The sequence below is a fragment of the Mandrillus leucophaeus genome, unplaced genomic scaffold (assembly GCF_000951045.1).
Source record: "Mandrillus leucophaeus isolate KB7577 unplaced genomic scaffold, Mleu.le_1.0 Scaffold428, whole genome shotgun sequence".
NCBI lineage: Eukaryota > Metazoa > Chordata > Mammalia > Primates > Cercopithecidae > Mandrillus > Mandrillus leucophaeus.
The window spans coordinates 796,885-808,741 of NW_012104565.1; the positions used below are offsets into that span (position 1 = coordinate 796,885).

Genomic DNA, 11,857 nt, shown 5'->3' on the forward strand with positions numbered 1-11,857 from the left:
AAAAAAAAAAAAAGTCAGATCCATTCCATCCTGAAGTTGGAACACTATACAGCTGTAAAAAATAATAACGTTTTGTGAGCACTGATGATAACACTATCTCCAAAATATATTAAGTGAAAAAAGGCAAGGTGCAGAACTGTGTGCATAATATCCTACATATTGTGTGAAAAGGAGCGGGGCAGACATACCCCTCTGCCTACATAAGGCATTGCGAGTGTCTTGTCAAAGTGATGGCCTCTAAGGAGGGGAACTGAGTACCTGAGGGAACATGAATGGGGAGCAATTTACTCTTCCATCTAGACCAGAGAGAGGTTGGTAACTTTTCTCTGTAAAGGACCAGATTGTAAATATTTTAGGCTGTGTGGACCATGTGGTCTCCGATGCAACTATTCAACTCTGCTGCTGCAGTGCAAAAGCAGCCTTGGACAATGTGTAAATGAGGGGCATGGCTGTGTGCCAATTCAGGTTTACAAACTGGAATTTGAATTTTCTGTGTTAGGAAATATTGTTCCCCCTCCCCCAGCCATTTAAAAAATGCTCATGGCTGACATAGTGGCTCACACCTGTAATCCCAGTGCTTCGGGAGGTTGAGGTGGGAGGATCACTTGAGGCCAGGAGTTTGAGACCACCCTGGGCAACATAGCGAGACACCATCTCTAAAAAAAAAAAAAAAAAATTAGCTGGATGTGGTGGTGTCCATCTGTAGTCCTAGCTACTCAGGAGGCTGGGGTGGGAGGATCACTTGAGCTCAGGAGTTTGAGGTTACAGTGAGCTGTGAATGTGCCACTGCATTCCAGCCTGGACAACAGGGCAAGACCCTGTCTCTAAAATACAAAAAACCCACAAAAGCTTCTGAGCTATAGAAAAGCAAGTGGGCTGGATTTGGCCCACTGTCCAGGGTCAGCTGATCCATATTCTAGCCCCTTTTATATTATTTGATATGAGCCACTGCGCCTGGCATGATTCTTATTCTTTACCTATGCAAGCATTACCTATTGCAAAAAAAAAAAAAAAGTGTATATACATACATATATGTGTATATATGGGTAGCTTGAAAATATTTTTGGTTGATCAAAAGGAGTGTTGGCTGGTCGCGGTGGTTCATGCCTGTAATCCCAGCACTTAGGAAGGCTGAGGTGGGCAGATCGCTTGAGCTCAGGAGTTCGAGACCAGTCTGGGCAACATGGTGAAACCCTGTCTCTACAAAAAATACAAAAAGAAACTAGCTGGGGGTGGTGGCACATGTCTGTCGTCCCCACTATTCGAGAGGCTGAAGTGGGAGGATTGCTTGAGCCTGGGAGGTTGAGGCTGCAGTGAGCGCAGATCATGCCACTGTGCTCCAGCCTGGATGACAGAGTGAGACCCCGTCTCAAGGAAAAAAAAGGGGTGGTGGTGACGGAGTTGAAGTTGGGGGTGGGCGCCCTAAGGTGTGTGCCCACGCCGCCTCTAAAGAACAGTAAGCACAGAGGGGTATTCAAGTTCACTACAGCTCCCCTGGTGAAGCCGGAAACCCATCTGTTTGCCCTGCATGCCACTACCCTGTGCCACCACCAGATAGCAGCACATGCCCACCTAAAACCAAGCCATCCTGCAGCAGCTGGGAGGGAGGCTGCAGGCATTTGGCCCGTGCACCCATTTTGTTTTGCCCACAGTATGTTTTAAACACGGAGCCAGCATTTTTAAAGTTTAGATTTCTGGTGCCTGTTTAACCAGCTGCTGTGAGTAGCAGCTGCCCTTTGGGCCTGATGTCTCCAGGTTATCCCAGTCCGCAGCATCAGCGGCCCTTTTCTCAGGCATGCTGCATTGCCTCATAGTGGACACTAGTGGACACATTTCTCGCCTGCCACCTGCCTCACCTCCCTCTCCACAATGGGAGCGTTAAAGCACAGGGGCTTTGGGTCAGACGCTGGCTCAAATCCTGATTCTACAATCTACCAGCTCTGTGACCTTGGGCATATTACATGACCTCTGTGCCTCAGTTTCCCCATCTGCAAATGGTGCAAAGAGTACTCACTTCTCAGAGCGGCAGGGACTGCTTGACAGGACCCGTGCCAGAGCTCTCTGCACAGTCTGACGCAAAGTTAAGTGCTCAGTAATATTAAGTAGCATTTTTCCCTGTCTGGCCCTCACAGTCACTTGTTTGCAAGTCCCTGATCTCACAAGTGGCCCCAACACTCTCAGACCCAATGCAGCACACCTTCTGGTTTTGAGAAGGACTTTTTTTCCAGCCCCCAGGATTCAGAAGTGAAATGGTCTGAGTCTGAGGCCTGCTCTACCCTTACTACCTGTGGGACCTTGGGGGAGTCACTTTACCTCTCTGGACTCAGGCTGAGGGCTTTTATTTGTCGGCTCCAGGGGAACTGACACAGATTGGTGGGGCCTGGAAACCAACACCACAGTCGCGAGGCTACTCCTCTGGCCTCTAAAAGAATTTAGCTGCCTGTCCCATGCACCATTGACTTCTTTTTGTAGTAATGCCTTAGGAAGAGGTGATCACAACCCTGCAAATCCAGATGGACATTTTTCAGCCCTGGGCGACCAAAGCATTTCACCCCACTGGCCAATGTGATTGGTTCAAGGGTGGGCACATGACCCAGTCCAGACCAATGAGAGCCTGCCTTGGGACTTCCACTGCAACTATTGGGAAAGCACTTTCAACTGAGATTGCTGAGCTGGTCTAGTAAGTCTCAACTCAGAAAAACAGAGCTTAGGGAGACCACGTTTTGATGAATCATGTGAGCCCCTGGGTCCTGCCAAACTTTAAGTCAGAACACCTGTGGACTTTTCCATTTTATGAGCTGATACAATTATTTTAGCTGTTTGCCTTAATTTTCTGTCATTTATGAGTTGTCGAATTCTAATACCCTTCCTTGTGTGGTCCCCTCAGGCATAGTCACAAAAGTCTAGTGGTGGGCAAAGGAAAATGGCATTATGGGTCACATTTTAAAAAATAAATGTCATGGCTGGGCATGGTGGCTCATGCCTGTAATCCCAACACTTTGGGAGGCCAAGGTGGGTGGATCACCTGGAGTTCGAGACCAGCCTGGCCAACATGCTGAAACCCCATCTCTACTAAAAATACAAAAATTAGCCGGGCGTGGTGGCGGGCACCTGTAATCCCAGCTACTCAGAAATGTCATTGTCTGTGACTGCTCTGGAGTCCTTTAGGCATTTCCCTGTCCCTAACAGGCTTTCTTTTTTCTGGCTAATATTGCAGAAACTAGCCAGCCTAGACTAGCTATTGACTATGTCTGTAGTGTTCACTACAGAATCACAGTACCTAGTTCATAGGAGATGCCTTATAATTACTTATTCAATGAATAACAAGTTACTAATTTGTCTACAATGTCCTGACCAGGTGCAGTGGCTCATATCCCAGTACTTTGGAAGGCCAAGGTAGGAGGACCACTTGAGGCCAGGAGTTCAAGACCAACCTGGACAACATAGTGAGACCCCATTTCTTAAAAAAAAAAAAAAAAAAACCCAAGCCAGGTGTGGTGGCACGTGCTAGTCCCAGCCACTCAGGAGGATCATTTGTGTCCAGGAGTTCAAGGTTGCAATAAGCAATTACACCTCTGCATTGTAGCCTGGGTGACAGAGCATGACCCTGTCTCTAAAAAAATAGTAATAAATACAAATAAATAAAATGACCAGCAGCTCCCCACTCACCTCAGCCTATGAGTCTCTGTATAACAAAGTCCATGTTTTCCCAACCTTGTCTTCCATTTTTTCTTAGCTCATTCTAGTCCAGCCACAGTGGCTACCTCACTGTCTCTTAAAATCTCAAGCTTGTTTTTTGTTTTTTTTTTTTCTGAGCGAAGTCTTGCTCTTATCCCCCAGGTTTGAGTGCAATGGCTCGATCTCGGCTCACTGTAACCTTCGCCTCCTGGGTTCAAGCGATTCTCCTGCCTCTGCCTCCCAAGTGGCTGGGATTAAGTCGTCTGCCACCATGCCTGGCTAATTTTTGTATATTTTAGTAGAGATGGGGTTTCACCACGTTGGCCAGGCTGGTCTCGAACCCTTGACCTCAGGTGATCCGCCCGCCTCGGCCTCCCTGCTGGGATCATAGGTGTGAGCCATTGCACCCGGCCCCAAGCTTGTTCTTGCCTCAGGGCCTGTGTACTTGCTGTCCCATAAAGAGGCCTCTTCCCTCACTTTTTTCCTGTCTGGCCTCTTCTCCTCCTCCAGGTCTCAGCTCAGAGACCCATCATGACCACTCTGCCAAAGCAGCACTGACCCTGCTTTTCCGACGTGGTTCTGTCCTGTTTGATTTTCTTCACAAACCACCACCCGAATTTCCATGTGCATTTATTTGTTTATTGACTCTTTCCCCAGGAGGTCAGCCCCACCAGGACAGGTCTTTGTTGGTTCTTTCACCGCTGTACCTGTGTACAGGAGAGAGCCTGGCACACACCAGGTGCCAGTGAATATTTGCAGACGGAAGTCACAAACAGGGATCAGCCATCGTTACTTTATCATCATGATCAATAAGAAAGACCACTGTCCTCACCCAATCCCCTCCAAAAGGCTTTGAAGCAGATGTCAACATTAATTCACTGTCTTAGGTGACAGCTCTCATCCTAAGGCCCGGGTTGGGGGAGCTGGGAATGGAGTGAGTCGGGCCTCATGTCTCAGGCTCCTTGATAACCACCCCACCCCACCCAGCCAGGAAACACCACGAGGCAGCCAAGGTTAAGTAGACTCTTGCTGCTTTGTTATAAATATATTATGTACATCCAAAACATGACATTAAAATATTACTCCGTGTTACAGAAAAGATATTAAGGCTTTCTATTATTTACATTAAACAAGCAAGCACCTTTAAAAAAAAAAACAAAAACAGAAACAAAAAAGCCCTACTCTTTCTTCTCTGACATACTCCGGCCAGAGGGGATACTGTGTCCTCTTCCAAATAACCAAGACCCTCTGCAGGGGCTGTGCCCTGTGAAGACATCCTGGTATTGGAAACATCAGCTCTGGCAGGGTGGGGGCAGCAGAGAAGTAGGGGTCTAGACGTGGGCAGGAGGTTCCAGCCTCTTCTGGCCGGCTACCCTCAGACCCCTGCTGAGCTTTGCCATCCTTGGGGGACAGGCTAGGCTGAAGGTGGTGGCTGGGGCTGTCCAGCCTTCCGGGGTCAGTATGCAGGGCCGTGGCAGAATAATGCTCCGCGACGCTTAGGTGTGCCTGGGGGCTCCCCAGACCACTGGGGCCAGACAAGGAGGGAAAGATAGAGGCAACTCAGTGGCCCCAACGCCAGCCACACTGAAGGGCTGCCCAGCAGGGCAGAGGCGGCAGGCGTGCAGGGAGTGGATAAGCCTCCTCTCTACCAAGGGAGGCTGGCAGAGTCAGGCTTGTAGACAGAGCAGCTCAGGTGGCTGAGGAGGGGCCGAGGAAAAAAAAAACAAAAAAAGGAAATTAAAAATCAGTGGCTCAAGTATTCTGTGTCATGAGGGGTGGGCTGGGGGTACCCGGGCCCAGCCCAGGAGATGTCCTCTCCATCTGGAGGGGCCAGCTCGAAGAGGCTGGAATTTGGCAGATGGCTTCGGTTTGGGGGCTAGGGAAGGTTGGCAACCAGGTAGCAGGCTCAGAGAAGTTATTTGATCTTCTGGGCCCATTTCATGTCATCTGCCCGAGGCTTCTCGCCCGTCAGGCCCTGGATGAGGTCCTCCAGGCGTCGCCAGAAGCCTATCTTCTCCAGAGGGTAGTTGAGCCAGCCTGCAGTAGAAATGGCAGCGGGAGATTGAATGGGAGAGAGAGTCAAGGGGACATTGGAAGAGAGCTGACCTTCACTGGGCTGGAGGGGCCCAATGAGGAGTGAGTCAGTACAGGATAGGACACAGGGACCAGCCAAAGAATTGGAAGTGGGGGCCTCCCAACAATGGGCCTGGGGCTACTCAGGCCTCCAATCCCCATATTCATCTACTTTCTTACTATATACCAGGCACTTACTTATATTTGAGTACTTACTACATACCAGGCACTGTGGTGGCCTTATCACTCAGCTCAAATGCTACCTCTGCCAGGAATCCTTCCCCGAGCACCCACTCAAGCAGCACCCCAGGTTTCTCACATTACCCTTTCTTTATTTTGAGACAGAGTCTCACTCTGTTGCCAGGTTGGAGTGCAGTGGCGCGATCTCAGCTCACTGCAACATCCACCTCCCAGGTTCAAGCAACTCTCCTGCCTCAGCTTCCCGAGTAGCTGGGACTACAGGCATGTACCACCACGCCCAGCTAATTTTTGTATTTTTAGTAGAGACAGGGCTTCACCATGTTGGCCAGGATGGTCTCAATCTTTTGACCTGGTGATCCGCCCACCTCAGCCTCCCAAAGTGCTGGCATTACAGGCGTGAGCCACTGCACCCGGCTCTATTTCTTTCTTTTTTTTTTTTTTTTAATACAGATGGGTCTTGTTTTATACAGGCTGGTCTTGAACTCCTGGGCTCAAGCAATCCTCTCGCCTTGGCTTCCGAAACTGCTGGGATTACAGGCGTGAACCACCATGACAGGCCGCCCTCTTTCATTTCTTTATAGCCTTTATGATAACCTGTAATCATCTTCGTTAATTCTCTATTTTCCTGTTCTGTGTTTGTTTACCCCCCAATTCCCAAATGGAACATCATCCCCAAAATGCAAAACACCATTCCTTTCACTGCTGATCCTCAGTGCTTAGAATACAGCCAGGCACAGAGTAAGTGCTCTATAAATACTGCTCACAATCTTACAGCCTTCCAGCTCACCATGAGGTAGATACTAATATCAGTCCCATTTTCCAAATGAGCACACTGAGGCTTAGAGAAGAGTTTCCCAGTTAGCAGGTGGCCAAACCAGGATTGGAACCAAGGCCTGCCTAAGTAGTTAACCCATCTCTTAAATAGCCTAAATTCTAATCCCTCCACCTGCCCTCCGAGGAGCACAAGTTGAGGACATGAAAAAGAATTTTTTTTTTTTGTGGTTCTCAATTCTGTTTCCAGAAAGACTTCAAGAAAAATAGTAGCTGTAATTTATCAAGTACCTACTATACGCCAAACACTGCATTTGCCATTCCCACTATGGCCCTTAGAAGGTGATATATGAAGGAGGGGGCTGTAGTCCTACTTTGTGAGGAGAAAAGCAGTCCCCAGGGAGGTTTATAAGTTTCCTAAAGGTGCATATGGAGAAGCTGGGAGTTAGGCCTGAGGTGGCCCGACCTGACCTTGATACCCTGAAAGCAGCCCAGCTGGCCCCAGAGAAACCCCCCAATCACCTCACCGCTTTCACACTGGCCGCTGAGCATGGCATGTGGGCCTCCTTTCCCTTCCTCCACTGCACCGGGCATGTTCCTACTTCTGGCCTGCGTGCTTCCTGTTTCCTTTGCTCTAATCTGTGCCCATCTATCTGCAGGGCCCTCCCACACTTCTCTCCTCCCTCTTCCATTGCTCTGCCCCCAGGTCCACTCCAGTCAGGAGCCTCTGCCATTCCGGAAGCACCAAGCAAGCACAGGCCAGCCTCAGGGCCTTTGCACCTACTGTTCCTGCTGCCTAGAGTGCCTCCCACAGAGGTCTGCCCGGCTTTGTCCCTCAGCTCCTCAGGGTCTTTGTTCAAGTGTCACCTTCCCTGACCACCCCATTTAAGAGGTAAAGTCCCCCACTTCCTTCTCCCAGCCCCTGCTTTATTTTCCTCCATAGCAGTTAGCACCATTAGCTGCATTACATATTTTATTAATTCGTTCCAGCTCCCTCACTAGATGGTAAGTGCCACAAGGGCAAGGATCTTTTTTTTTTTTTTTTTTTTGAAACAGTCTCGCTCTGTCATCCAGGCTGAAGTGCAGTGGTATGATTTCAGCTTACTGCAACCTCTGCCACCCAGGTTCAAGCAATTCTCTTGCCTCAGCCTCCTGAGTAGCTGGGAGTACAGATGCCTGCCACCACGCCCAACTAATTTTTGTTTTGTATTTTTAGTAGAGACAGGGTTTCACCATGTTGGCCAGGCTGGTCTCCAACTCCTGACCTCAAGTGATCCACCCGCCTTGGCCTACCAAAGTGCTGGGATTACAGGCGTGAGCCACCGCACCCGGCTGATTCATGCTATTTTGTTTGCTGCAGGAGCCTAAGCCCAGAGCACTGTGGCATGTGGTAGGTACTCAATAAATACGGGATGATGGGTGGCTGGAATCACAACGCCATGAAGTCGGGGGAGAGGACTTTGTCTGTCTTATTTACTGTGTCCTCAGCACCTAGAATAGTGCCTGGCACACAGTAGGTGCTCAATAAATGCACGATCTGAGAAACTGTTCCAGAGGGCAAGGACTGTGTGACCTCCCGCTGTGATCTCTGCCCCTCTGACCTCGAAGATGGTGCAGTGTTGGGGTGGGGAACGCCCATTCCACGCCACCAGTGGCCGCACCTGTGGTGATGCAGAAGTAGGTCTCGTGGGGTGAGACGTGGTGGATGCGATGGTGTTTACGTGGCAGGATGACATGCCAGTCCTGCAGGAGCGTGACCCAGCGTGGCAGCCCAAAGTATGTGTGTGACCACTTGTGGATCTGGTTGGTGAAAGTGCCGAAGATGATCAGGCAGAAGACGAAGCACTCCCAGGGGTAGAGCTGCTCCAGGGCTTCTGCAGGGTGGGGAGAGGGGGGCTGGCACAGCTGTCACTCGGGATGGGGAACCCACCCCAACAGGCCCTCACCACCTGCCCCTGGGCGGCTCCTGCGCTGGGCAAGCACCTAGGATTCTCTCCCACCCCCTGCAGGGTCACAGGAGAGCTCAGGTGCTGCCCTGGGCTTCAGGCTTTCCTCCCGCTCAGGAAGCAGGCATAATGGCCTAATAGGATAATGGCGTAAGCACGGCAATGGCTAGGAATGTGGACTGCAGTCAGCTGGAACTGGGTTCCGACCCCTGCTGACATTTCTTGGTGGTATGAGCTAGGGTCGGTGACTCCGCCTCTTAGAGGCTTAATTTCCCCATCAGGAAAATGGGAATGATGACTTCACCCAGGTTCCCTAGAAGCGGAGCCTCAAACAGGTTCTTGTGTATGTGATTTATCAAGGGAGCCTCTTCAGGAAAAAACCTCAAAGGGAGGGAGGGAAGCAATATATGGCAGGGGAAGAGCAGAGTGAAGAAGGGGTGGGCGTCCTATCTCAGCCTGTTCCTGTAAGGAGCTCTGAGGCTCTTTAAATTAGACCCACTCAGAGGCAAAGGGACTGCTTCGGAGGCATTTTAGTTACTGGCTCCAGCCTTATCCCAAGGGGAGAGGTGGCACCTCCCCTCCATCCCTGGAGAAGCTGGGAGCTGTCAGCAGCCACCTCTCACAGAAGCAGGGGATGGGTGCACCCCCAGGGAAGGGGATGGGCAGGGTGCCACAGCACCCACTATATGACACTACACGTCCTCAGCACCTCTACCCACGGGAGGCTGCCTGAAGAACCAATGGGTGTTAAGGTGCCGGAACAGGACCGGGCCCCACTCTACCTCCATCTGACAGATAAGGCAACTGAGGCTCAGAGTGGTGAAATCACTTACTTTGGGACAAGTCCCTCTAAAAATAGGCAGGCCCTGTTTTCACAGCCTAGACGTTTTCCACTAGGCCACAGTAGTAAAACCCCAGAAGCCCTGCCAGGCAGGTAACACAAATGAATAAGGTGGGTTGGGTGCAGGGAAGCAAGGAGTAGTGGGGACGGTGGTAAACTAGAAAGACGCGTCCTGTTAAAGGCAGTGGCTGCAGCTCAGCTCCCACCCAATGAGGCCAGGTGGGAACATGGACCCAGGGGGCCCAGAGCAGATTGTGCAAGAGAAGCTGGAAACCCCGATCTTTATGTCAGCTTTCCTGATTTTACATGAAGACAACGAATGAAAACTCTTTTAAAACACCATAAGGAGCCAAACACATCAGCCCCAGAAGGCTCCTGGGGGTGGGCCTCTGCCCCCAAGACCCCCTCCTAGCCCACCACTAGTTGGGCGTCTCACCAGGGCTGTGGGTGCGGAACTTGTAGGCCATGTTTAGCAGTGGCAGCAGTGTCACCAGGCAGTTGTCCCCGTTGGTTTCGATGAAGTCGTGCCGTGTGATAGCTGTCGGGTCAATGTGGTGCTCCCGGAAGGGTCGGATGAAAGCCTGAAGTTGGGGGAACACAGCTCCAGCAGTCAGCCTAAGGCGGTCAGCTGCTCTCCACGGCCCCTTAAACACACTCACCTTGGGCTCACCTCCCACCTTTGCACCTAAGTTCCCTCCATCCTGGATGCCTGAACATTCCCGCCCCGCCCACTGCTGGACACAGACCCCATCCAGCCTTTGGGGAGATGAGCCAAAATGACCCTGGAGGGACTCTGGGTTGGCACTGTCTGCCTCTGGGCCTCAGTCTCCCTACCTGTGCTGTGAGGGGGCTTGGAGACAACCTCTGCCCTTACTCCCCAACCCAAGGCAGTTGAGGAGCTCCCTCCAAGTAAGAGGTGGGACCCTCTGGACCCCCTGCACCTCCTGGGGTAACAGCCTCCCCTCCTTAGTCCAAGCTCTTCTGACAGGGCTGACCCCGCCCCCTGGCTGAGAAAGAACATGTGACCAGGCCCGGCCAATCACAGCATCTCCTTCTGGCCAGTGACTGCCTGATGGCCCAGCACGTGACCCAATCTGGGCCAATGGGAGTGAGCCATGGGACTTCAGTTGTCAGAAACTACGGGAAGGAGAAATGCTGTTCTCCCGGGAGGACAGTTCTCTTTTCCTGGAAGCTGGAAGGATGGGTCTCTGGGCAGTGAGAAACCACACACACTGGCCACCTCATGAGGGGAAAGAAGAGACAGAGATGGAGGAAGATGGAGCCTGAAGAATGTGGTCTCTCTGTCCTACTGGATGCAGCCATACCTTAATTTGGCTCTAACCCTGAAATCTTCAGTTACATGAATCAGTACTCTTGTTTGCCTAAGCCAGTTTAGATTTTCTGTCAAAACCAAAAAAGTGTGACTAATACAGGATAAAATGAAGTTAAAACAGCAAGGAGCAGCAGGGGAGACAATGGAAAAGCAAGACACCCCCAAATTCAGGGGTTGTGGTGAGGCAGGCACATATCTAAACTCTCGGACCATCGCAAGCCTGATGCTTTTGCTTCCAAAATCCCAAGGACTCCTGTTCTAGTCTTGCAGGACAGGGGTGAGGGACAGGCTGGAATGATGGTTCCCATCTTTCAGATAGGTAAACAGCCGTAGAGAAGAAAGAGGACTCACCCAAGACCATACAGTCCTTGAGGACATGGTTAGGTCAACATACTCACCTTCCCCACAATGGGCAGCTCCACGGAGCCCCACGTGTCAGCACCCCAGTGTACCAGGCCAGATAAGAAGTCAGCAATGAGAGCCCCTGCAACTGTGGACAAGAAGAGGGTGAGTGAAGGAACATCCCTGCACCCCCCCAATCAGAATCACTCATTCATTTACTCACTTGCCTGCTCATTCATTTGTTAGAGGGGAAGGTGTCCCTTCTCTAGTTTGGATGTTTTCTTCCCTGAACATGGAGCCTCAGGCATAACACTCCTGCCTGTCACTTGCTGTGCCCCAGGGGAGATGCCAAGACTCATGTGCTTGGAGAGTTTGGAGAGCATAAACTGGGCATGCCCAGATCAGTCCAACCTTTCCCTATTAGGAGCTGGCTGGGCCCTTCTCTCTGCCCCACATAGGGAAGCCTGCTCTGCACCGGTGCTGCCTGGAACTGGAGCAATGTCCTTCTGGGTCTGGTGTTAGAAAGTACCTTGGCCAGGTGCGGTGCCTCACGCTTGTAATCCCAGCGCTTTGGGAGGCTGAGGCAGGCAGATCACTTGAGGTCAGGAGTTTGAGACTAGCCTAATATGGTGAAAACCCATCTCTACTAAAATTACAAAAATTAGCCAGCTG

General features: G+C 51.0%; 1 protein-coding gene across 1 annotated transcript in view; it reads right to left on the reverse strand.

The window, feature by feature from the left end:
• Nucleotides 1–11,518, reverse strand: part of LOC105548949 (ubiquitin-conjugating enzyme E2 variant 1) — a 61,513-nt gene extending 49,995 nt beyond the window's left edge. Inside the window, exons 1-5 of the mRNA XM_011993196.1 lie at nucleotides 11,409–11,518; nucleotides 11,242–11,333; nucleotides 9,947–10,091; nucleotides 8,385–8,597; nucleotides 4,296–5,715 (exon numbers count right to left, since the gene is read on the reverse strand). Of these exons, the coding sequence (XP_011848586.1) occupies nucleotides 5,594–5,715; nucleotides 8,385–8,597; nucleotides 9,947–10,091; nucleotides 11,242–11,333; nucleotides 11,409–11,424 (588 nt within the window). The 5' untranslated portion in view covers nucleotides 11,425–11,518 and the 3' untranslated portion in view covers nucleotides 4,296–5,593. Of the gene's footprint in view, nucleotides 5,716–8,384; nucleotides 8,598–9,946; nucleotides 10,092–11,241; nucleotides 11,334–11,408 lie in introns of the transcript that reaches the window.
• Nucleotides 11,519–11,857: the final 339 nt, after the last annotated feature.